Here is a 27,358-nt window from a genome sequence, read left to right as displayed (position 1 = left end):
TGGTACACATGGCAAATGCTTTATTTTCATATTAACATTAACACAAACATTAAAACACAGAATATGAACGAGAGATCCCACTGCCCTGTCAAAGCAGGTACAAGGATATCTACATTGACAAAATATTTTGAGTCTGTTTAACTCCAAACCCTCCAAAGGGAGAACCACCTTAGAGACGGGTGAGGGGACACGTCGGGGCAAAGCCTAGTGCTGCATGAGAGCCCGGAGCCTGGGTCTACAGATGGAATCTCCTGCGGGCTGAGGGGGGCAGGGGTAGAGGGGCTGGGGGCAAAGTCTTTTCCTTGGGAGAAATCAGTTGAAGTTACATAAATTTGTTTCTGAAGCATTCAAATTTACTGGAGAAACGCAGGAATTAGCAAGACTTGAGATTCACCCAACCTCCATGGTAATAAGGCCCGTGGTTCCTGTGCTTGGGGGGATCAATCAGCATCAGCTGAGTGTACTTCCAGCCCTAGTCAAATCCTAACCCTGCTCCAGGTTTTGTCCCTGCCAAAGACAAAGGCAGCCAGGGCCTGCCCAACTGCATCCTCTCTGGCAATCTGCTGAAACCAGATGAGTTCTGCTTTTCAGTGCAAATCCCTTCCTGCCACTGATGCTCTAGGCCCAGGCAGTCATTCTGAATCATCGACATAGTGAAAGGAGTATCTCCTCTGAGAAAAGGGGACTCTTTCCTAGGCTCTGGAAACTGGCTTTTTGAAAGATGTACTAAAAGAGAAGGAGGCTACTCTTTAAAAGGCACAACTAGAACCTGGAACTCTGGGGAAATCGACTGCAATAACCCTTGCTGGTAAGAAATGCTGGAAACAGCTCAGGACCTGTCAGGCCAGAACTGTTTTAAAATAAAAATAATAACACTTCCAGAACAATCATTTAAGAAAGTCACAGTGTTGGCCATCCTGCTTCTAAGAACAGGCACGGGCCACCATGCCTGAGGCACGTTCTGACTGGACAGTGCTTTAGCAGGGCAGCCCTCGGCAAAGCAAACACACATAAACTGAACCCTCTCCCGGAGGGAAGTGCAGCTCGCAATGTTGGACAATCCACGGTCAGAACGAAAGCTCGTGGGCTTCTCCCTGCAATCCACACAGGTCTCCAACCACTTTATCTTCCTGAGAGTAACTATTTTTCTAACAACTTTTTAAAAAGGTTAGGAAGGGAGACCTATCGGAGCCAAACATCAGTTTCACATGAGGAAGGCTTTACCTGGGAACTCTAAACACGCTCAAGAACAGCCCCCTCACTCTGACAGCTCAGCTTTATTCAGATAGGAACTCTTTCAAAATGGAAGAGACAAGCCTTTCTCCTGTTTTCAGAAGTAGTTGGAGGAGCTTCTCTTTTGTAGGCCTCTCTTGGTTAGCCCCTTGCTCTTGATCTCTTTTACTAGGAAAGACTTAAGTAAGAGCTTTCACATACACTCATCTTTTCCTAGTGTGAGGGAAAAGGAGGGTTTTCAGAGCAATGCTTAGATAAAACCAAGCCTGAGATCCCAAGCTAGCTAGAAAAAATGAGGATTCCCCACTGCTCCAACAACTGGTCTCTTTCCTTGGCTCCCACAATGTGATGAACTTAACGTACTCAGCATTAGGAAAAGGTCTACAGCTCATCAGCCGCCTCCATCACTGGACTTGCCAAGATCCCAGCACTGCACACCTGGAATGTTCTGTTGCTGCCACAAAGCAGACCAGATATGCTCTACTTCCATGCGGATGAGACCAAGTTACTAAAAGGTTGTCAACAACAAAGTCAGAAGTAGATCAAATCCTTCAACAGGTTGTATAGTGCCCTCTTGTGTTCAACTGAAGACTCTTCTGCATCCACGCACCATGAAGACCGTTGGCCCCTTCTGGAATATAAGCATTCATCCCCAAGTCATAGAGCTCAAGTGACAAGACCACTTAGGCGGGGTCACATCCTTCAGAAAATGCTTGGTGTACGCTCATATCCTACATGACTGTGCTTGGAGGATATTCTCTGAGGCCCAGCAGAATGTCTGATCAGAAATAGATTCTCAGCAGATTCATGAAGGATTTTAACCCAAGACATGAATACATAGATGGGAGTACCGGTCCCTTACTCATGGACACTGCAAATACACAATCTGTAGTGTTTCAGTGACCCGGAGTCTTTGAGTCACATCAACCCAAAGGAATCATGATCCCAGAAGTTCTAGGCCACAGACAACAAGCAGGGATCTTGCTCAGGGCTGCTAGCTGCTAGCAAACAACATTTAACGTAAACCAGCAGCAGGCCTGCCAAGTTCCAGACACAGTCACTCCCACCTATAGATGTGGACCATCTTCTCGGTTAAGGTAGCCAAGTAGCTGTTGTGGTTCACCTCAAATGGGCAGATGTCCAAGACAGGCTGATCGGCCTGCAGTTCCTGCAGCAACGAGCCTCTGCCAACGTCCCACAGCTACAGAAGACAGAGAGAAGGGTCAGGGGTCATTCAGTTGAGCTGGGGGTCCTGCTTGCTTGATCATCAGACAACTTTGTGGGGTTTCTTAAGATTTTATTTATTTGAGAGAGAGAGAGAGAGAGGGAGGGAGAATACAGAGAGAGTTAAGTAAGAGAGAGAAGCAGACTCCCCGCAGAGCAGGGAGCCCGAGGCAGGGCTCGATCCAGGACCCTGGGATCATGACCTGAGCCGAAGGCAGACGCTTAACTGACTGAGCCACCAGGCACCCTTTTGTTAAATTTTTATTTAAATTCCAGTTAGTTAACATACACTGTAATATTAGTTTCTGGTGTACAATGAAGTGATTCAACAGTTCCATACAACACCGGGTGCTCATCACAAGCGCACTCCTTAACGCCATCAGACAACTTTGAAAGAGCTGCAGAGAGAGAGAGCACCGCCGGGGTAGTAAAACAGATTGTCCCTAACCTTCACAAAGCCAGGATACATAACACGGTTTAGCTCTGGCCTCTGCAGTGCGATAAGCAGTTAGTCTACCTGTGAGTGGATCTATAAACCAAGCTAGCATTCAGCCCTTCCATCAAGCCCTTCCAGCGAGGGACAGAAGAGTCAACAACACAAAAAGTCCCTGTCTCTGCCCTCATGAAATCTTCTAACTAGTGCTTTCTTTTCCTTTTCACAAACTTTTTATTATGAAAAAAATTTTCATAATAAAAAGTAGGGTAGTACAATGAACTGCCCATCACCCCCAGATTTTAAGCTTTTTACCATATCTGCTTTACTGATGCTATTTTGGTTTGTTTTTTACTTCCTGTCATTTTACCCTTACGCTATAGTGGGGCTACCCAATATGGTGACCACTAGCCACGTAAGGCTATTTAAATTAAAATTAAATAAAAATTTAAAACTTAAGTTCTTCATTCATACTAATCACATTTCAAGTCCTTATGTGGTTAATGCAACTATACTGGTCAGCAACACTCCAAAGCTTGATTAGATTTAGACTCAAGGGCATCTCACAGAAGGTGCCGTGTGCTGCATATTGTCTTACATTAAGAGGCAAATTATTTCTTGTTAACCCACTTACAGTGATATTAAGGTTGATCCATGTGTCCAGGTCATGACAGACTGATCCCTGCACTGTACAATTCCCCATCAACCATTCATTTGTCGGTTTCACCCTGAACTCATGAAACTGTTACCTGAATCAATTATTTTATCTATTGATCTATCTATTTTAAAAGACTTTATTCTATTCATTTGACAGAGAAACAGCACAAGCAGGGGGAGGGGCAGAGAGAGAGGGAGAAGCAGGCTTCCCGCTGAGCAGAGAGCCCGATACGGGGCTCGATCCCAGGACCCTGAGACCATGACCTGAGCCGAAGGCAGACGCTTAACGACTGAGCCACCCAGGTGCCCCTGAATCAATTATTTTATAGGGGTTTCAGTAGTTTTTTGTTTTTTTGAAGATTCACAAGATGACCCACAGGACACTATAGCTCACATAAAAAAGAATGAGGTGAATCTACAGATATTGAAATGGAAAGATATCCAAGCTAGGAAGTTAAATGGGAGAAGAGCAAATTACAGGGCAGTATGTAAAGTGTAACTTGGGTAAAAATAAACAACCCTACATACACACATACACAGATATGTACAATTATGGAGAACTCTGGCTTTTTGCTCTATACACTTCAGTATAAAAAAATAACAGACTCACCAGGGCAGAATTTGATGCTTCATCCCCAGTACACACCAGGATGCTGCCATCATTCTCTGGGTTTTGGAAAATGGCACTTTTGGTCAGTAGTTTGCAAGTGGGTCCCCCAAGGAATGTTTGTACAGGATGGCAGGAACAGACTGGCTCTCCAGCACCATCCAGCTTATAGGACATCTCCATCAGCACACTTCGTAAAGTGTTGTGATTTTTATCTACGGGACAAAGAAATCAGTGTTGCTCCATGGGGATGATCCAAAGAAATTAATGAAGTACCCGAACCTCAGATGCTAACCAACTACCTGAGTGCAAGAGCCACAATTTACCAAGCCGTTAAGAATAGCTACAAAGCAACCGTAATAATAAGAACAAAATGATACAGCATAAATGAAATTCAGAACCCCAGGCTAAGATAAAGCAAGTTATCTACAAGTATTTTTGCCTATGAGGGAATCAATTCTGAGCATAAGCTATCCTTCTTAGTAAAATCACTGTATTCTGCCAGACCCCGGCTCAGGTTTTTATATTCCTTAGGGGTATGCAGAAGACACGAAACTGCACTGAGGGTGACTCACTGGCCTCAATTCCAGGCCTCCTCATTCCATTACTGTTCTAAATCACAGGGGCTCAAGTGGCTGACTCACTCCAAGGAGTACCTGGCAGAATCCTCAGACAAGTGAGAAGCAGAGGCAGGCTCTAGGGAGGAAGGTGGGGCCACCATCTTCCATGTAGTAGCAAGAGTGGGTGGGGGGCTTCCCAGCGCCACCTCAAGGGTAGGGCAAGCTCTCCTTTCTTCCCCTGAACCGATCTGCTCCCAGACAACCCACAGGAGGTCCCACAAGGACATCCCAACACTCACCAGGCCTGTAGGTCACAAGACAGTGCCGGGTGCTGCTCTCTGTCTGAAAGTCTATGCAGCCCCCTGGCTCGACGGGCAGCACATGAGGCCAATGAGAAAAGCCCATTTTGAGCTCCCAGAAGGAAGCGTTCTCCAAGGTTCCAGCCAATACCCCACCATATGGAAATGCAGCTGAGGCAGCTCTGGGTATGTATGATAGGGATACCAGCGGGCATCTGAAGGGGAAGAAAGGAAACCATGTTTCACATTCCAATACTTGTACTGCTCCAGACCCCACTGCCAGGAGCCCGAGCATAGTCCTACATCTATAGAAGAGGGTAAAGACCTTCTTTGCGTCACTCTCTTTTGACATTTGATAAAAACTACCAACCCACTCTGTAGAAACAAAAGAGTATACCTATAATCTCTGCATCCAATTTCAGAAGAGATATCACATGTTTGAAAAACAGTTAAAAAAAAAAAAAAGGACTAGAAACTTAATAGTACAAGATCATAAATACAAGGAAGATTGACTGGTGTGAAGTTTCTAGTAATGGGGCTAGCCACATACACAAGGAAAGTCAGAAAGGAAATGCAGCTTACACATCTAATAAAGCTTCCAAGCCGTAATTGACAGACCCTTCAATTAACATATAGCCGGAAGCAACTGCATTTTTTAATTTAAATACTCTTTACACCCAACGTGGAGTTCCAACTCATGACCCTGAGATCAAGAGTCACATGCTCTTCCGACTGAGCCAGGCCCTGAAGCAACTACATTTTAATTCAGAAACAAGACTGTTTCTTTAGAAATTTTCTAAATCTCCTTCTGCAAGCATATGACCAGAATTGTATGCCAAGAATTCTCTCAGAACTATCAGCCTGCCGAATCTGTTCCTATGAACTTTGTTTCTGCTGGACTCGTCAAAACGGTCACTTTGCCTGCTTTCTTTCATTGCCCTGTCTTTCCTGGCTCTTTGCTCTATTTTATCGCCTGCTCTGCCTGAATCCGTCAACATCAATGGCAGTCCCCATGTTTGCTGGGAGTTCACATCCATCCTCTTCAGGCCCCCAGACCACATAAATGAAGCATGAGTCTACCCCACTCAAATGAGAAGACCCCAGAGCGTTGAGCCTAGGTTTAGTAACCATTACTATAGTGGTATCTTTACATTTAGAGCCCCATGCCCCCTTTTTAATATATATTCACATTGGAAATGGAAATTCTCTTTTAAGATACTTCTCATTTTGGCCTACGTCAGATTCCACTTTTCCTTTTGAGAACTTTATGCCTTCAGGAGAGTATTACGCCCAAATGCTACTCAACAAATTCTGAAGAGTCACAGTGGTGCTGGTGGCCACCCACCCTCAGATTCTGGGCTGACTTTATAAACCTCCCAACTCTAACTGGATTATAGATGATCCATCATAGTAACATGGCATCTTTAGACCAAGTTGGTTTAGCTGGAGATTTTAAATCATTTTGCATAGGCCTACCCTTTATCGATCTCTTCCTGTGCGTTAGACATGTGGCTATTAAAGCAAGTCTCTGTCACAGGCCAAGAACCGTGACCAAGGTCACACAGCTCCTATGCAGTGGAGCCGGGTTTGGAACACAGATCTGACTTCATTTTGCCATGCTGGGTGATGAATGACTGTACTGAAGCTGGCTTACTTGGCACTAGGGCTTTCTACCATGTAGAAATACCATGAACGCATGGAAAGGATCTTACTGGGCCCAAAGCGAGAACACATTACCGCACGCAGAGAACTGCCCTCTGTGAGGAATTCTGACCAAATGGGAAATACTCTCCAAAGAAAGGATTCATATGACGGTCCAAGAGAAAGCTGCTAACTACTGGGAAAATCTAAGTGGTTCCCTACCTGGCTTTCTGGGGTACTAACTCCTGGATATGACAGCTCGTGTTTCGAAGGTCATACACCAGGATCGAACCGTTGACCAGTCCAGCATAGATGTGATTGCTTTCATCAAGACACCAGCAGCAGCTCCAGACAGGGCGACCAGCATTGTAAGTCTGGACCACTGTATTTGTCTCTAGGCTGTGGAGATATAAGACTTTCACAACTATGCATTAAGGAAATCAAATATATAACAAAGATGTAAAGATTATCATTTCAGTGATAATCTTTTAAGAACACACCCACACACCCAAACGATTTGGGATTCCCAATTTCCTGTAGGGACTGCCCAGGTAACTCCTTTTGATTCCAAAATATTTGTTTTGGGGGACACAGGCTTTCCTCTTGAAATGTAAGAAAAATAAAAGAATAAGTTAAATAAATAATTCTCCATAATTATCTATTATACAGGTAATCAATATTCAATGCTGAAAAATTAGAATATACCTATGAGAAAAATAAAAACTAACAATCCAACCACCCAGAGATAGTCATTAATAACACTTTAGTCTTTAACCTGCCCTTTTCTCACCTATTTTTTTAACACTACTAGGAAAAAAAAATCCTTTTATACATATGTATAAAACATAATGCTACGTTGAGTTTTGGGGCTAATTAAGCCAAAGCATTCTTGAAAAATCAAAAGGCTTATCAGGCCTGATAGCAATATCATGATGTCCTTCAGATTTAACTGTGGGACAGGAAACCAACTATCAGATGTCTGATCAGAACTACTTTCTAAGACGAAGGCACTGAATGCGTTCAGATCTGGTTCATAGCAGTCGCAGGGCACATGGATAAAATGCAGTAACCGAGGGTTACTGACGAGACAAGTCAGGGCACCCTAGGAGAATGAGCTCCCGGAGAGCATTTTTGTTCGGCAGGGTGATTCCGGTAACGGACCAGGAATAAGCAGGTCCAAGCTGGTATGGTAACCCCATGGTGCCCGGTACCAAGGCTCCCTCCATAATGTCATTCAACCATCTCTAGGGTGTTCCTCTCATCTGCCTGGCTTAAGACGTATTTTGTTTTTTGTTTGTTTGTTTTTTAAAGATTTTATTTATTTATTTGACAGAGACACAGCGAGAGAGGGAACACAAGCAGGGGGAGTCGGAGAGGGAGAAGCAGGCTTCTGCCCAGCAGGGAGCCCGATGCGGGGCTCGATCCCAGTACGCTGGGATCATGACCTGAGCCGAAGGCAGACGCTTAACAAATGAGCCACCCAGGTGCCTCTTAAGATGTATTTTGTAACACAAATAATTTTTAAAAAAACAGGGTTGTGTAGCCTGTTGTATCTACTTTGAAAAGGAATACATTTTAAATTCAATGAACCTGGATCTCAGAAGACAATGCCTCAGACCCAAAAAAAAAAAAGCGAGCTAAGGCCATCCTAACATGGATACTAATTTCCAGTCTGTTCAACACTAAACAGCCCAGGCTCCAACTTCCTCCCCGAAGCACTCACCTGGTCAGTTTAACAGTGTTGTCTAGGGAAGCCGAGAGCAGTAGGCCTTTGGACCGATTGCTGAAAGCCAGTCCGCGGATCTGTTTGCCATGCATCGCAATGTACTGACTACTTTTCATGTTGGCGGTACTCAACATCTTAACACCAAAGCCTGCCAAAGACAAGAGAGCATGAAATCACTGAAAATCAATTTAAGGCAAAGCAAACTACCTTTTCAAGTAGTTCCTTTGTTCAGCTTTCCTGGCATATAAATCCCTGGAAAACAGCTGGTCAAGCAAAGAAAATAAAAATTCCCCAGGGTTATAATTATTTTAAAAAGTATATTCCACTCCAAATGTCCAACAACAGGTGAATGGATAAACCACTATATGTACATATACACAGAATAGAATACTACCCAGCAATACAAGGAAATGAACTACTGATATACACAATAGTATGGACAAATCTCCAAAACTTTATGCTGAAAGAAGCCAGACAAAAAAGGTAATACTGTATGATTATGATTATGTAAAATTCTAGAATATGCAAACTGATGTGTAGTGACAGAAAGTAGATCAGTGGTTGCCTGGGGATGAAGAGAGGAGGGAGGGGCAGATGGGAGATAGATTATAAAGGGCATGAGAAAACTCTGGGGCAATAGATGTTCATTATCTTGATTGTGGGGATGGTTTCAGGGGTGTATACATATATCAAAATTCATCCAACTATACTTTCAGTATGTGCAATTTATTTTATGTCAGTCAAATTTCAATAAAGCTACTAATACAGAGATCCGCAGTGAAGATGCAGAGGGAGTGAACAAGAAAGAATGGAGATAGGTGATTTCTATCTCAGGTGGTCAAGATATGCTACATTTGTCTGAATGGAATAAAAACAGATGACACTTCAAGTATTCTAATCAATTTGCATCATTCCAGAAGGAGAAAAAATCCCCCCAAACTTGTCCTTTTTATTTGTTACTCTGTTCTCTTCCTAGGCTCTGATAATGTATTTATTTTTACTAAGTATCTATTATTATCCAAGTTATCCACAAACAGAATTTGTCAAATCCTAGATTTAAGATAGCCTTGAGTCACATGTCAGCTTCTCTGGGGAACCAAGTGGGAAAAGTTTATTGTGTTTTCTCCTGAAACAGAATTAGGAGAACCAGAAAGACAAACAGGGAAATAATGGGCTTTAAATCAACAGGGAGCACAAATACTGGACTAGTTAATGATCAAGGGAAACAAAGAGAAATTAGCGCCAACAAGCTATCAAGACCTGGCTGTGCTGTGTGGAATAGATGCATTAAGGCAAAAGGAACAGATCACACCCAATTGGGGGAACAATTGCAAGAAATAAGTATTTTCCCAGTTTGTAGGGAAGGCTTTTATGATAAATCTTTTATTAAAGATGTGGATGGGACATAGAAACATTATAAACAATTCTTTTATGTTCCCCTTAACTAGAGCTTCTCTCAACTCCCAGCTATCAGTGAATAGAAAAATATACAATAATCTAGGAATTCTACTTCTAATTCTATATATACCTAAGTTTAGGGGGACACAGTTTTGAAGTGTTTGAATGGAACTTCTAAGTGGGTAAACAGGAAATCAGGCTGAAGCAAAACGACCTGACAGCTGGGAGAAATCATATGCTGAAGACTGTGGAAAGAAACATCTACTACAATCAGGAATGATTTAACTGGGCATGTGAGGAGATTTCAACATTAAGCATGTGAGGGTTTTCAACATTAAGACAACCTAAAATTAAGCTTTTTAAAAAGCACAAAATATGAGAAAATTTAGTATTTACTGTATTATTATCAATAACTAATCAATGTATTTCCAAATTCTTTTATTCAGAATCTGTGAATTTGAATACTACTGAAAATAAGTATTCAATCTTATTTCAACTTGAACGAGCCCTTGGGATAGTATTTTTTGTTTTTTTAAGATTTATTTATTTATTTTAGAGAGACAGAGAGCAAGTGAGTGAGAGCACGAACGGGCAAGGGATAGGGCAGAGGGAGAGGGAGAGAATCCCAAGCAGATTCCCCACTGAGCACGGAGGCCAACGTGGGGCTCAATCCCATGACCCTGAGATTATGACCCGAGCCAAAATCAAGAGTGGGATGATATACCAAATGAGCCACCCAGGCACCCCTGGGATAGCGTTTTTAAAAATATTTCCAGTCTAGGGGCACCTGTCTGGATGAGTTGGTAGGGCATGTGACTCTTGATGTTGGGGTTCTAAGTTTGAGCCCCACGTTGGGTGTAGAGATTACTTTTTTAGTTTTTGTGGGGGTTTTTTTGTTTTTGTTTTTTGAGATTACTTTAAAAAATATAAAATCTTAAAAAAAAAATCTCTAGTGTAAAATGAATCTGTGACCTTATTTAATTTTTATTAAACAAAATTTTTTTCTAAGTAATCTCTACACCCAACATGGGGCTCAAATTCAAGTCTCATACTCTACTGACTGAGCCAGTCAAGTGCCCCCATGAACTTGTGACTTTAATGGGACAGACAGGGAGTGCTGTCCTTTTCCTTGGACTATACGAGTAACCCATGCTTCCAAGTACCCTATCTTCTCTTACTTTATCACAGTTATTAATTAGCATTCCTGGGCTTTTGGTGAATAACATGTACAGAATGAAGCCAACGGACAGATATCTTTGCAGCACCTTAGAGTATCTGCATTAACAGACTAGGAAAGGTGATTTGGTGGGCTGTGGTCAGCTTTCACCCACTAGCAAGTCCTGGATTCTACAAAAAAGAGACGAGAGAAATAAATAAAGTCGAATAATGAACATGAAAGCTGAGGTGCTGGGTTGTTCACCTGGCAGGAAGGAGGCCTGAGGAGAAGGCTGTGACACCGCCAGGCAGCTCAGAGCATCGCAGTATGCCATGATGCGGCAGTTTCCTGTCTGAGACACTGTGAAGGTCTTCTGGAAATGGTACTTGTGCTGGTTCTGGCTGGAGGGCAGGCAGTTCAAGAAACGTGCCTGGGAGCCCCCGGGGGACTGTGAAATCTGATCCCGATGCTGCACAATAAGCTTCTGCAAGTCCTAAAATGAAAACAATGTTGTAAATGTGAAGGCTTTTTGTCTGATATTCCCCTCATGCACAATTCCTTCATTTCACATGGGAACGTTTCTTCTCTGTTATATGGAAATGCTGACATGAGTCCCAGAGCCCTGCTGCCGTTCTCCCAGTATTTTAAAAAGAAACTGACCCAACAAGAGCACAGATCAGAAAATAGGAGGGCTGAAAGTCTTCAATGGTCATCTTGGCTAAACCCCTCATTTTACTGGTAGATTCAGGGAAGTAAAAGTACTTAAAATTTGAATTAACAGCCGACTGTTTAATTTGTTCCAAGTTCAAATCGTAGAATTCGTCCTCAAGAGTGTATAATTCTAACAAATGCTCTAATCAAAAATAGAATAAAGAGTTGGTCTTGTTTACTTCCTGAAAAACTTGGTAAATCCTTATTTGTATCTAAGATGAACCAAAGTTCCATCTAGATTCCTTTTCCATTCCTATCCCCAAAGTTCTCTGGATTAGGATGGGCAACCTACCTGGACACGACTATGAAGCTTACTGCATTCATCAGTGAGGACTTGAAGTTGGAGCCGGCACTGCGCCGATTCTAACTCGGCCTGCTTCCTCAGCATCTGCTCCTTCAGTAAGGAACTAGAAAGGGAAGCCAGCAACAGGTGAAGATTAGGAAGGCCACAGAAGACTTCCCAACAAGATGTCAGATTAAGTTCATGCTAGATACACACGCTTTGCTGTAAATACATCACGATGGTGAAGAAAATATAACAAAAGAAAAAATCTCTCACATCCAGAAACACTACAGAAAAGGAGCATGTAGGGCTGAACTCAGGAGTCACTGGGATTCAGCATTAATGCAGGCAGTGATGACCAGGAATCTGGCGCTTACTAGGAAATGAGACCAAAAATGCAAAAGTGCCAAATGAAGGAACAGAGGCAAACCCACTGCTCGAGTTAGGGCCAAATTTTAAGAGTAAAATGACAACGTTAAAAGACCAAGGTCATCTGTTGGATTAAAAGAAAACAATAAGTTACCAGTTGTTCATCAGATACTGAAATTAAATAACACTACAAAAATGAGGCTGAAGTTAAAAAGATAGAAGGTATATACTGGGGAAAATGCTAAGACCAGTTAGAATTTAAAAGCATGAATAGGGGTGCCTAGTTGGCTCAGTCATTAAGCGTCTGCCTTCAGCTCAGGTCATGATCCCAGGGTCCTGGGACCGAGCCCCACATAGGGCTCGCTGCTCCGCGGGAAGCCTGTTTCTCCCTTTCCCATACCCCGCTTGTGTTCCCTCTCTCGCTGTGTCTCTCTCTGTCAAATAAATAAATAAAATCTTAAAACAAACAAAAAACATCAATAGGCATAAAGAGGAATAACGCATAATGAAAAACATACATTCACCAAGAATAAAAGTTATAAATTTGCATGTACCTAAAGACACTTCAAAATATGCAAAAAAAAAAAAAATTTACACTCAGTAAGATAGGATAGAAAAAAGATGAAAACTGGAAAGGAAGGGATAAAGCTGCCCTACTTATCTTCATGGAAAGTTTAAGAGAACCCACAAACTATGTGCTGGAATTAAGATCAAGAAATTAGATTGGGGTGCCTAGCTGGCTCAGTCAGAGAAATGCGTGATTCTTGATCTCAGAGTCACTGAGCTCAAGCCCCCCGGTGGGTATACAGAATACTGAAAAAATAAATGAACTAAAACAATAAATGAACTAAAACAAAAAATTTAGATCAACAGCATTTCCCATATGCCAGATAACTGATTAGTAAATGTAACAGAAAAAAAATCATTCACAAGAGCAATTCTAAAAATAGCAACCTAGGAATAAAGTTAAAGAGCATGCAAGAGCTTTATGAAGCAAAGTACACTTGTAAAAGGCACAAGAAGACAGTGAATAAGTGGAAGGAAGGATATTATATAATGTTCACAGCTGGAACGACTCAAAATCATCAAGACAACTTCTCAAGTTACTCAAAAAATTTAATGCAATTTCAATCAAGATTTCAAAGAGAACTTTTCCCTTTGAAATTCTGATTGAAATTGCATTAAATGGAACTTAGGAAACTAATTTTAAAATTAAGAGCAAAATGCCAAGAATACCAAAGTCAATTTGAAGAACAAGGTGGGAGGAGGTATTTTAAAACTACACTAAATTATAACTTCGGAATACTGGGGCAAGAATTAACAAAGAGACCATGGAACCTAAAAGTAGTCCATTCATATATAAAAACTTAATCTAGGATAAAGGCAGCAATGCAAACTTACACAGGAAGAACATATTACTTAATAATTATGCTACAACACCTGGTTATCCATAAAACTATATTTAAAAAATATTTAAAACCTACATAAAAAGCAAAATTTTTGAAGAACCTTTAGAAGACGACGTTATGTCTTTATGACCTTGAAGCAGTGGGCAAAGAAACAAAAAACAAGAGGTAAAATTTGACTGCATTAAAATTAAAAACTCATGTTCAACAAAAGAAAACATAAACAAGTTAAAGAGACAAGCCACAGAATGGGAGATGCTATTTGCAATATACACAACCAGCAAAGAATTAGTGTAGGTGACCCCGAACAACATGGGTTTGAACTGTGCTGGTCCACTTACAGTGGATTTTTTTTCTATAAATACACTGGAAAACTTTTTTTGAGATTTGCAACAATTTGAAAAAACTCATAGATAAACCTAGAAATGTGTAGCTGTGTAGCCTAGAAATGTGGAAAAAATTAAGAAAAAGTTAGGTATTATTGTAAGGATACAGTACATAATACATATAACATATAAAATATATGTTAATCAATATATGTTACCAGTAAGGTTTCTAGTCAACAGTAGGCTATTAAGGTTAAGGTTTTGGGGAGTTAAAGAAGTTATATGTGGATTTTTGACTGTGTGAGGGGCTGGTGCCTCTAGTCCCCAGGTCAACTGCATAAGGAAACACAATGAACTGTACATCAGTAAAAAATAAGCAATATATTTTGCTCATTACAAATGAACAAAAGATAAAAAACAAAATTCACAGATGAGTATGTCCAACTTCATTAATAACTGAGGATATACAAATTAAATAAATACTACTTGACTCCATGAGACTGTCAAAACTAAGTCTGGTAACACAAAGCGGACAAGGGTATGAAAAAAATGAGAAATCTTACTTTTGCTGGTGGGAGTGCAAATTGGAAACAGCTTCTTGGAAGAACAATTTGACAGTATCTAGTGAAGTTGAAATTACATGTGACCTACGATAAAGTAATTCCATTTCTACACATAAGGAGACTTTTGCCCATCTCTTTGCACGATGGCTTATAGTAACAAAAACTGGAAACCACCTTAACTGTCCACCAATACAAAACACATATAGAGAAATTCTAAATTAGAGAACTAGAACACTCTACAGGAGTTAGAATGAATAAACTAGAGCTATCCCAACTAGGATATGTACCCCAAACATAATTCTAAACAAAAAAACAGGGCTCCTGGGTGGCTCAGTTGGTTAAGCATCTGCCTTCAGCTCAGGTCATGATCCCAGGCTCCTGGGATCAAGCCCCACATCAGACTCCCTGCTCAGCGGGGAGTCTACTTCTTCCTCTGCCCCTCACCCTGCTCTCATGCTCTTTCTCTCTCAAATAAATAAACAACAAAAAATTTTTTTTAAAGATTTTATTTATTTATTTAATTGACAGAGAAACACAGCGAGAGAGGGAACACAAACAGGGGGCAGTGGGACAGGGAGAAGCAGGCTTCCCGCAGAACAGGGAGCCCGATGTGGGGCTCGATCCCAGGACCCTGGGATCATGAGCTGAGCCGAAGGCAGACACTTAACGACTGAGCCACCCAGGCGCCCCTAAATAAATAAAATTTTTAAAAAACAAACAAAAAAACAAATTACAGAGGAAAATTATAATCTAATAACATTTGCATAAAGTGTAAAAACTCTAAATCATACTATATATGATTTATGATTATAGATCCTCTGGGGAAAGAGATGGAATTAAGGACAATGAAATTCACAAGGAAGCTTTTGCTTTACCTATAATGATTTATTTTTTTAAGGCCTAAAACAAATATGGCAATTTGTTAAGATCTCATAAAGTCCAGTACAAGGGTGTTCATTTTATTAAGTTTCTGTATTTACTGGCATTTTCAAAATGTTCTCATTTTCTAAAGAGGATAAGAAGCATACTGATTGATTATAGTAACCAGAAGTTTATTTTTAACTCCAGCGTAGTTAACATAGTGTTATATTAGTTTCAGGTGTACAATACAGTGATTCAACAATTCCATGTATTACTCAGTGCTCATCAAGGTAAGTGTACTCGTAATCCCCTTCACCTATTTCACCCATCCCCCACCCCCATCTCCTCTGGTAACCATCTGTTTGTTTTCTATAGTTAAGAGTCTGTTTTTTGGGGTGCCTGGGTGGCTCAGTCGTTAAGTGTCTGCCTTCAGCTCAGGTCATAATCCCGGGGTCCTGAGATCGAGTCCCGCATTGGGCTCCCTGCTCAGCGGGAAGCCTGCTTCTCCCTCTTCCTCTGCCCCTGCTTGTGTTCCCTCTTTTGCTGTGTCTCTCTCTGTCAAATAAATAATATCTTTAAAAAGTCTGTTTTTTTTTCCCCCCTTTGCTCATTTATTTTATTTCTTAAATTCCACATATGCATGAAATTATACGGTATTTGTCTTTCTCTGGCTTATTTCATTTAGTATTACACTCTCCAGCTCCATCCGTGTTGTTGCATAAGGCAAGATTTCATTCTTTTTTGTGGCTGAATAATATTCGTGTGTGTGTGTGTGTGTATACCACCTCCTCTTTATCCATTCATCTCCACTTGGGCTGCTTCCATACTTTGGCTATTGTAAAATAATGCATACATCCCTTTGAATTAGTGTTTTTGTATTCTATGGTTAAACAGCAGTGTGATTACTGGATCACATGGTATTTCTATTTTAAATTTTTTGAGGAACCTCCATACTGTCTCCACAGTGGCTGCTCCAGTGTGCATTCCTACCAACAGCGCAAGAGGGTTCTTTTTTCTCCACATCCTCGCCAACACCTGTTGTTTCTTCTGTTTTTGATTTTTAGCCATTCTGACAGGTATGAGGGGATATCTCATAGTTTTGATTTGCATTTCCCCAATGATGAGTGATATTGAGCATCTTTTCATGTGTCTGTTGGCCATCTGGATGTCTTCTTTGGAGAAATGTGTGTTCATGTTGTCTGCCCATTTTTTAAAAAATTGGATTATTTGTTTTTAGGGTGGTGAGTTATACAAGTTCTTTATATATTTTGGATATTAACCCTTTATCAGATAGGTCATTTCCAAATTATCTCCTCCCATTCAGTAGGTTGTTTTTGTTGGTGTTTCCTTTGCTGTGCAGAAGCTTTTTATTTTGATGCAGTCCCAGTAGTTTATTTTTGTGTTTGTTTCCCTTGCCTCAGGAGACCTAGCTAGAAAGATGTTGCTACTGCTGATGTCAGTGTAATTATGCTCTTTTTTAGGCTTTATTATGGTTTCAGGTCTCACATTTAGGTCCTCAATCCATTTTGAGTTTATTCTTGTGTATGGTATAAGAAAGTGGTCCAGTTTCATTCTTTTGCATGTTGCTGTCCAGCTTTCCCAACACCATTTGTTGAAGAGACGGTCTCTTTCCTCATTGCATATTCTTTCCTGCTATATCAAAGAGTAATTGATCATGTAATTGTGGATTCATTTCTGGGTTTTCTATTCTGTTCCATTAAACTTTGTGACTGTTTTTGTGCCAATACCATACTGTTTTGACTACTACAGCTTTGTAATATAACTTGAACTCTGGAATTGTGATACCTCCAGTTTTTTCTTTTAGGATTCCATACAAATTTTAGGATTGTTTGTTCCAGTTCTGTGAAAAATGCTGTTGGTATTTTGATAGGGATTACACTAACTGTGTAGATTACTTTGGGTAGCATAGACATTTTAACAATATTTGTTCTTCCAATCCATGAGCATGGAATGTCTTTCCATTTGTGCCATCTTCAATTTCTTTCATCAATGTTTTATAGTTTTCAGAGTATAGGTCTTTCTCTTAAGTTTATTCCTAGGTATTTCATTATTTTTGGTACAATTATAAATGGGATTATTTTCTTAACTTCTCTTTCTGCTGCTTCATTATTAGTGTATAGAAATGGAACGGTTTTCTGTACATTGATTTTTCTTTCTGCAAATTTACTGAATTCATTTATCAGTTCTGGCAGTTTTTTGGTGGAGTCTTTGGGTTCTCTACGTACAGTACCATATCATCAGCAAATAGTGAAGTTTTACTTCTTCCTTACCAATTTGGATGTCTTTTATTTTATTTATTTTATCTGATCGCTGTGGTGAGAGTGGATATCCTTGTCTTGTTCCTGACCTTAAGAGAAAAGATCCCACTTTTCCCCCCATTAAGGATGATATAGCTGTGGGGCTTTTCATATAAGGCCTTTATTATGTTGAAGTCTGTTCCCTCTACACCTACTTTTTCAGAGTTTTATCATGAATGGATGTTGTATTTTGTCAAATTTTTTTTTGCATCTTTTGAAATGATTATTTGGTTTTTATCCTTTCTCTTATTGAGATGATGTATCACTTAATTTGTGAATAATGAACCACCCTTGCATCCTGGGAATAAATCCCACTTGATCATGGTGAATGATTTTTTTTTTTAATATATTGTTGGATTTGGTTTGCTAATACTTTGTTGAGGATTTCTGCACCTATATTCATCAGAGATATTGGCCTGTAGTTCTCTTTTTTTTGTGGTGTCTTTATCTGGTATTGGTATCAGGGTGACACTGACTCATAAAATGAATTTGGAACTTTTCCTTCCTCTTCTATTTTTTGAAAAAGTTTGAAAAGAATTAGGTATTGGGGCGCCGGGGTAGCTTAGTTGGTTAAGCGGCCGAGTCTTGATTAGGGCTCAGGTCATGATCCTGGGGTCCTGGGGTCAAGCCCTGTGTTGGGCTCCACATTCAGCGGGGAGTCTGCTTCAGAATTCTCTCTCTCCCTCTGCCCCACCCCACTAAAATAAATAAATAAATCCTTAAAAAAAGAATAAGTATTAACTCTTCTTTAAATGTTTGGTAGAATTCACCTGTAAAGCCAACTGGTCCTGGATTTCTGTTTCTTGGGAGTTCTTTGAGTAATCAGCAAAGTTTTAAATATACTCATATCTTAACAACCGTGCCTACAAAGTTAGCTTTTTCAACAAAATTAGCCTCTTCACAATGCTGCCATGTAAAAACACTAAATATTTATTGGACCAAGTAAGTATTTGTTGGACCAAATGAGAAAAAATAAAGAAGAAAATTAAAATCATCTGTAATTCCACTACTCAGTGACTACCTGTAGTATTTTTTCTATTTCACAAAAATATAATCACCATAATGTGCTTTCACATGACAAAATATTACATACACTTTAACATCAGTTTAAATAAATGTGTAGTATTCCATCACTGGATATGCCAGTTTACTCAACCAATTAATTCTCTCGGTTTGGATTAACAATGCTTAAATGGAAAGTCTCATGAAGTGAATCTTTTTGTTTTGTTAAAAAATGATTTATTTATTTACTTCTAAAGATTTTATTTTTTTATTTATTAATTTGAGAGAGAGCGAAAGAGAGCATGAGCGGGGGGAGGGGCAGAGGGAGAAGCAGACACCCTGCTGAGCAGGGAGCCCGACTTGAGGCTCTATCCCAGGACTCTGGGATCATGACCTGAGCCAAAGGCAGATGCTTAACCAACTGAGCCACCCAGGCGCCCCTATTTATTTTTAAAAAGATTTATTCATTTTAGAGAGAGAGAGAGAGAGCAAGCTCACGAGAGTGGGCGAAGGGGCAGAGGGAGAGAATCTCAAGCAGACTCCCCACTGAGTGCAGAGTGACGTGGGGCTTGATCTCTCGACCCACGGGATCACAACCTGAGCTGAAACCAAGAGTCAGACGTCTGACTGACTGAGCCACCATCCATGTGCCCCTAAGGATTTTACTTTTAAATAATCACTACACCCAATATGGGGCTTGAACTTATAATCCTGAGATCAAGAGTTGCATGCTCCACCAACTGAGCCAGCCAGGTGCCCCCCATTAGTAAATCTTTGCACACACTTCTTCACAAATCGTTCCTTTAGAATAAATGCCTAAAGTAGAATTAGTTTTAAATGCTTTTGAAGCACAGGGTCAAGGGTCTCTCTAAATAGTTGTGTCGGTGTACATTCTTAACAGCAGCACTGTAGAAAACCCCTGTCCCTGCGCTCTCTCGGTGGGTATTTTTATTTTTTTAATGTTCTTAAAGTTTATTTTAAGCAGTGTTATTAGCAACTGTTCTTGGGCTTCCAAAATCCTGATAATTTCTTACATTGCACTACATGTGCAAAGCCTCACTCATGAATTTTCTGTAGAGAGTGCCGTTGTAGGAGGGCTTAGGGACATGAGCAGCAAAATATGGCAACACTTAAATAATGCGTCAGATTCTCTTTTTTGTTGTTGTTTTGTTTAAGGTATCATTAAGCCTACTGTAGGGAAGAGGAAACTAAGACTTGGAAATTCCAAGTGGTTATAAATTGTCTACAAAGAGTAAGACAAGGAATCCCTGATTAAATGTTCATGGTATTTAGAAGGACAGGCAGGCAGGAAATGTAAACCCTAGAGAAGAATCTGAATAAGCTACAAAAATTCCAGGGAACCTTTCTGCTTGGGTCTGCTGCCCACACCAGGTGTGAGGTATTACTGGAGGGCTGCAGGTTTCTCTATGACTTTTGACTGGGGGAGGGCTTAAGACACCCCGGTCTTGGCTTCCCCGGGTCATGTTACTGCCAGCTTAAGTATTAGAGCTGATTCTAAGTTTTTGGGGATAGCTAAGTGCTCCTGCAGAAAGAACAGCTGCTCTATGCCTTCTGAATCTACCTGTTCCAATCAGCACACAGCACTCAGGCTCTGAAAGCGGAGGCTTACGTGAGGTACAGAAGTTAAGTGGCACAGTCACCACCTGTTATCCTTCTTCCGTGTATGTGCTGCCAAAGCAAGCACTCTTCCCCTTCTTTCAAGGAATGAGTTTTTCATGACCCAGGTGTCAGTTTTCCCAGAATGAAAATGTTATGTGATGAAACATTGGTCAATACTCCCTAGATTATATGATAGAAACTTTATTTAAGCGGGCAAACTAAAACTGAAAACCAATGTATTGACTTAGATAACTGAGAAACCCATTGGAGTCTAACTTTAGGCATGGCTGAATCAAGGGCCATGAATCTTTCTCCACTTCCCAGCTCTGCTTTCTGTGCATCAACTTCACTGTTAGGTAGGCTCCCCCATTCTATGGCTGAGAAGGTACACATTCAATAAGCCTGGGGCCCACATTCATTGAGCTAGCTGAAGTCACAATTAGTTGTTACTCCAAAACCTCATTTTTAATGCTGTATGGAGAGCAAACCATGCAGACCTCCTTCAGAAGATATCAGACATGTATTATAAATCACAATGTGAGACAGACTGCCAGTGATCCCCCAGAGACTCCCCCGTCACAATGCAAGTAAAGCCTTACAACCACATTAAGAGTGACTCATACCTCCTTTTTCAGATTTGCCAAGTAGGTAGGTTCTTGCCACCTACCTTTTCATGCGCTCCTGTTCACTAGTGTCCAGAGCTCTCAGGGTTCGGGCATAAAGAACAACGATGTCACCGTGCTTGGCTTTCTTGTTGCACTAAAGAGCCCAACAAGATAAAATTAGTGTGGTTCTAGGAATCCTCCTGACTTAACACGTTGACTGTGCACAGGCTCAGTCCTTATCTATGGTTCTTACCTGGGGACATTTTCTTGCCTGGCCCTTCAGCCACTTAGAAATGCACTTATACCCAAAGAGGTGTCCACAGCGTAATGCTGAGAGTCGGTGATCCCCAGCATTGGTCCAATGTTCAAAACATATTGTGCAAGTGTCCCCGTCTTCATCATCCATAGAAACAGAAGGTAGAAGAGGGTTGGTCTTCTGGGGAGACTAGATGGAAACCAGAATATATTCAAATTAGAGAAAATACAAAATCAGTCTTGAAGAGGATGTGCAACTCTATCAAATCAACAAAACCACACAAAGACAATACAAACCCAACTGAAAACGCTGCCGAAAAACTGCAACACCTCTGAATCACTTGTCATTCTTTGTAAAGTGCAATCTGTTCAAATGTTTCATAGAAGCCATGAAAATATTACTTCCCTTTGATCTGATGAAATTCTTGGGTTTTTTTTTTTCATTCAAATGAAGAAAAGGAGCTATCTTTACAAAGACATTAACAAAACAAAACAAATCTAGCAGTTACCTGAATAACCAAAAACATGGAAGAGTAGGTTGTTAAACATTCAAAATTAGGGTCATAATCAAGTCATATAGTTATAAAATACTTGAATAGAAAATATGTAAAAGAAACCCAGAAAAACAAAGAAAGGATAGAAACAGCTTATAAAAAGAATACAAATGGTTCGTAAGTGTTCATTTATAATTAAAAAATGCAAATTAAGGTAAGAAACCATTTTTTCATTTATTAGGTGGTATAAACTGATGTGTGATGACACCAAGCAATGCTGAGGGTTAAGGAAGAGAAAGGCGCACTTCCATACTGTTGCTGCAGGTAGAAAGTGACACAGACTTTCCAGAGGGCCATCGGGCATTTCATCTATCAAACCTGAACACATCTATCTCTCCTTTCACAGACAATCTCTCTGCTAGAAATACATCCATGAATAGTCACAAATACCTGCAAGACAACTGTACAAAAATGCTTAGTCCAGCATGATTTGTACCAGAGGAAGGAAGGAAGGAAGAGAGAGGGAGGAGGAGGAAAGAGGGAGAGAGGGAGGAAGAAATGGGAACTATAGTGTACATGACAAAAAAGAGTTAACTAAAAATTTCTTAATGATTGAACACTGTGCAATGATTAGTAAGAATGAGATTCCCTTTTGTGTAAATTAAAAAAATAGAACATTTACGTACACAAATAAATTTACATGCACACAAAATTTTTCTAGAAGAAAAAAATAAAAACATGGAGGCCATATAGAAACATGCAAAAAGTAGGTCAAGGATGTTTTGAGATTGGCAGAGTCCACGGCTGATGTAAATAACTCATATTAAGGACTATGTGTTATCTTTGTAAACAAAAATTGTTTAACACATAGCAATCATATTCTACCAGATATTTCATAAACTGTATTCATATCCACTATTTTTAATCAAAACTTAACTTTGTTAGGTAGGCAAGACAAGTTATCCTTACCTCTATCCCTGCTTTTCTAAACCTATGAGGAAGCAGTCACATAACTGAGTAAGATAGATTGGACTCACACCCTGACCTCCTGCCTACAGAGTCTGCAAGCTTTCCACTTTAGCCCTCAGCCTCTTCTTTAAATGCAAATCCAAACATTTCATTTAAAAGGATGTTCATATTACCTGTTTGGGGTGGGTCTCTCCTCCACCAATACATGTAACTTCTTGTTCTGCTGAGGTACCTCCTACTTGTTCTGCCAAGTCATTTCCAGGAACAGTAAGATAGGTAACGCATAAAAGACAGAAGTCAGGTATGAGAGGCTAGCAGGAGTGCCTAGCTCACCACAGCTTTCCATTTCTCATTGGTAATAATGCTGTAAATTTCCCCAAGTAGTAATAGTGAATTTATTTTTTAACTTATTTTGGATACTTTCAAATATACATAAAAAGTAGACAGAACAGTGTAAGGAACACACAAGTACTCATCACCCAATTTCAAAACAAATCAGTATTTTGCCAATCTTGTTCTAAGCCCCCATTCCCATTATTTTCTTTTGTAATGCTTAGTAACAAACTCTAAAATGTTATTTCACTTATAAAAATTTTGTAGGGGCGCCTGGGTGGCTCAGTTGTTAAGCGTCTGCCTTCGGCTCAGGTCGTGATCCCGGGGTCCTGGGATCAAGCCCGCATTGGGCTCCCTGCTCCGCGGGAAGCCTGCTTCTCCCTCTCCCACTCCCCCTGCTTGTGTTCCCTCTCTCACTGTGTCTCTGTCAAATAAATAAAATCTTAAAAAAAATTTTTTTTGTAATACTGATAAGGATTTTACACATACTATTATTATCATACCTAAGGAAAGTAACAATCCCTTAATACTGTCTAATACCCACGCAGTTCATACTCAGAATTTCCCAGTTGTTTTCAAGTTGCTCTTTACAGCACATTTATTGCAATCAGAATCTAAGCAAGGCCTCCACGAGCTTGATTGTTTTATCTGTTTTTTTTCACTCTAACAATTCTCCTTCATTTTTTTAAAAAGATTTTATTTATTTGTCAGAGAGAGAGAGAGTGCGCACACAAGCAGGGGGAGCGGCAGGCAGAGGGAGCAGCAGGCTCCCCGCTGAGCAAGGAGCCCGATGTGGGACTTGATCCCAGGACCCTGGGATCCTGACCTGAGCCGAAGGCGGACGCTTAACCGACTGAGCCACCCAGGCGTCCCGCCTTTACTCATTTTTACCCCTTTCCTGTCACTGATTTGTTGGAGGATATCTGGTCATTTGTCTTATGAAATACCCTACCGCCCACATTTGACTGACTGCTTCCTTGAGGTACTGCTTACTTATTTGCTCTATCACCTATATTTCCTATAAACTGGCAGTTAAATCTAGAGCCTTCGGTAGATTCAATTTTCTTCTTTGGCAAGAAAAGGGGCAGCAAGAATACATCTTTTATTGTTTGCTTCTGATTTTTTTTTTTTTTTAAAGATTTTATTTATTTATTTGAGAGAGAGAGAGAGAGCACAAGAGGGGGGAGCGGGAGAGGGAGAAGCAGACTCCCTGCTGAGCAGGTAGCCCGATGCGGGACTCGATCCCGGGACTCCAGGATCATGACCTGAGCCGAAGGCAGTCGCTTAACCAACTGAGCCACCCAGGCGCCCCTTATTGTTTGCTTCTGATTGTAGCACATAAGGAGGCGCATACTGGGTTCGGGTGGTACCAGTCTGATCCCTGGGTTATCAGGTTCCTCGTCAACCTTTCAAAACCTCCATTAATGGTCAAGGAGGTGATTTTAAATTTTTAGTCCTTTTGCTTTCGAGGCTCAAATGATCTCATCATAGGCTTGTGGGAGCCCCTTTAAACTGGCTCCTAGAACCAAAAAAACAAAAACCCCAACACCAAAAAACCCCACAAACTTTTACTGAAGTGGAATATATATACAGAAAAGTGTATCCTCGGTATTCCATTCAGTGAATTCTCACAAACTGAACTATATACCAGAACATCACCAAAAACCCCAAGAGTGCCTTTTATACCTTATGTCTTCCTTATTTCTTGGGGGTAGAGGGGAGATGATTTGCCCCCACCAAAGGTTACCACCTTACTAAATTCTAGGAACGTCTATTGACTTTTGCCTGCTTTTGTATATAAACAGCATTTCAGAGTTATCTAACTTTTTTGTGTCTGCTAATTTTACTCTACACTGTTCGTAAGATTCTTCCATACTAACATGTGGAGTTGTGGTTCATTTATTTTCACCACTGTAACGTGTTTTATTGTGTTAAGTATATCACATTTATCTGTTCTATTGCTGATGGGTATCTGGGTAGTTTTCAGTTTTTTGCCATTACAAACAACGCTGTTACATTCTTGTATGTTTCTATTGAACACATGTACTCCTTTCTTTGGTTACATACCTAGAAGCAGAATTGCTTAGCCACAGGTTTTATATATACAGATGAGTTTGTAAAGATACCACCTGAATGTTTGTACCAATTTACACTCCCACCAGCAGTGTATGAGAGGTCTGGACAATTTATATTCTTTCCAATACGTGATATTGTCAGTCTTAAATTTTAGCTGTAGTGGTGGATGCATATTAGTTACTGCACTGTGGTTTTAATTTGTATCTCCCTGATGACTAATGAAGTCTTTTTATATATTTAGTGGCCATTTGGCTACCCTCCTTTGGAAGTACCTTTTAAAATCTTTTGCCCATTTTTCTATTAGGCTGCAAAAGTTATACACCCTAGATATAAGCCCTTTTTCTGATATATGTATTATGAATGTCTTCTCCAGTCAATGGGTTCCCATTTCACTCTCCTAATGATGTCTGTTGATGAACCTAAGTTCTAAATTAAAATTCACCTCATTTGTCCTTGATTTGTTTGAGAAATCTGATCATTTGTCCTGAAAAATGTCTATATCCTGGATTTGACCGATTGCTTCCTCATGATACTAACTTTTATTTACAGTAAATTTAAAGAGTTGTACAAGCATCACCACAATCCAATTTTAAAACATTTCTATCATCCCCTAAAGATTTCTCATGCCAACTTAGAATCATTTCCCATCTGCACCAGCAGCCACAGGCAATCACTAATCTACTTTTTCTCTATAGATTTGCCTTTCCTAGACATTTTATGTAAGTGGTATCATAAAGTATCTATGCTGGTTCACTGTCATAAACTAAAAAAGAATTTTTTAATGCAATTTTCTTGTACTGCCTCTAAATTTCAAAGTACTCCTTACTTCTGGGTTTTATCACTTATATATTCCTCCTAATACTAGGATGGTTTCTTATTTTACACTAGGTCCCTGATCCACTATATCTTATTTTCTAGTATGAGCCATGAATCTAGTTTTACTGTTTTCCAGTTAGCAATTCAGTTTTTACAATAGGACTAATTTAAAAGTCTATCTTTTCCCCACTGATTTGAGATGGTCCCTTTAGAATATAGTAAATTTTCTTTTTTTTTTCCCTAAGATTTTATTTATTTGAGAGAGAGAGAGTGAATGCATGAGTGGGGTGAGGGGCAAAGGGAGAAGCAGACTTCCCGATGAGCAGGGAGCCAGACGTGGGGTTCGATCCCTGGAACCCTGGGATCATAACCTGAGCCAAAAGTAGATGCTTAACAATGGATTGTGGATCACCACATCAAAAACCAATGATGTGGGCGCCTGGGTGGCTCAGATGGTTAAGCATCTGCCTTCGGCTCAGGTCATGGTCCCAGGGTCCTGGGATCAAGTCCCACATTGGGCTCCCTGCTCCTTGGGAGCCTGCTTCTCCCTCTGCTTCTCTCTCTCTCTGTCTCTCATGAATAAATGAATAAAATCTTAAAAAAAAAAAAAAACCAATGATGTATTGTATGGTGACTAACATAATAAAATTTAAAAAATAAAATTAAAAAAAAGCAGATGCTTAACTGACTGAGCCACCTAGGCAACCCTATACTACATTTTCATATACATTTAGATCTTTTTCTAGATGTTCCATTTGTAGAATGTCCCACATTTTAGATTTGAATGGTTGCATCTTTCAAGTATTATTTACCTTGTTCCTCTACTTCCCGTACACAGTGCAACCTGGTTATTTTATCTAGAGTCTTAAGTAGATTCAGGGTTTTTGGGGGGCAGCAACAGTACTTCCTAAGTGCTATGGATATTTTTCTTTCTTTTTTTTTTAATTTTATTTTGAAGTAATCTCTACATCCAACGTGGGGCTCGAACTTACAACACCAAGATCAGGAGTTGCATGCTCCACTGACTGAGAAAGTCAGGCGCCCCCCTGGATATTTCTGATTGCAACATATCAAAAGGCCTTAAGGTCTGGTGGTGCCAGCCTGGTCCCTCTATTAAAAGGAATTCCATTAGCCTTTCAACCTAATGGTTTTAGGATCAACTGCTGATCTTTGCCTAGATACATAATTTTATTAGGAGTCAGGAAATTATGACTTTCCTATCATTCCTGCTCCAATATTAGCTGGAATTTTTCATTTAGAAAAACTTCCCTAGTGATAGGTGGAAGGAAGGAATAGCCAAAGCAAAGAGAATTTTTAGGGCACTGAAAATTTCTATATAATGATGGATATGTCATTATACATTTGTCCAAATCTGTAACATGTAAACCCAAAGGTGAACCCTAAGGTAAACTATGGA

General features: G+C 40.2%; 1 protein-coding gene across 1 annotated transcript in view; it reads right to left on the bottom strand.

Annotated features, from left to right (window-relative positions):
- The window catches only part of RFWD3 (ring finger and WD repeat domain 3), a 47,803-nt gene continuing 20,445 nt past the window's right edge, over window positions 1-27,358 (bottom strand). Inside the window, exons 4-13 of the mRNA XM_081807378.1 lie at window positions 22,890-22,960; window positions 21,252-21,443; window positions 21,061-21,152; window positions 11,938-12,052; window positions 11,199-11,427; window positions 8,378-8,528; window positions 6,877-7,053; window positions 5,014-5,228; window positions 4,158-4,369; window positions 1-2,434 (exon numbers count right to left, since the gene is read on the bottom strand). Coding sequence (XP_081663504.1) covers window positions 2,291-2,434; window positions 4,158-4,369; window positions 5,014-5,228; window positions 6,877-7,053; window positions 8,378-8,528; window positions 11,199-11,427; window positions 11,938-12,052; window positions 21,061-21,152; window positions 21,252-21,443; window positions 22,890-22,960 — 1,598 coding nt within the window. The 3' untranslated portion in view covers window positions 1-2,290. The remainder of the gene's footprint in view (window positions 2,435-4,157; window positions 4,370-5,013; window positions 5,229-6,876; window positions 7,054-8,377; window positions 8,529-11,198; window positions 11,428-11,937; window positions 12,053-21,060; window positions 21,153-21,251; window positions 21,444-22,889; window positions 22,961-27,358) is intronic.

Source organism: Leptonychotes weddellii, chromosome 16 (genome assembly GCF_054177405.1).
Source record: "Leptonychotes weddellii isolate Sample4059 chromosome 16, ASM5417740v2, whole genome shotgun sequence".
Classification (NCBI taxonomy): Eukaryota; Metazoa; Chordata; class Mammalia; order Carnivora; family Phocidae; genus Leptonychotes; species Leptonychotes weddellii.
The sequence above is the reverse complement of the archived record's forward strand: the minus strand, read 5'-3'. Positions and strand labels throughout refer to the sequence as shown.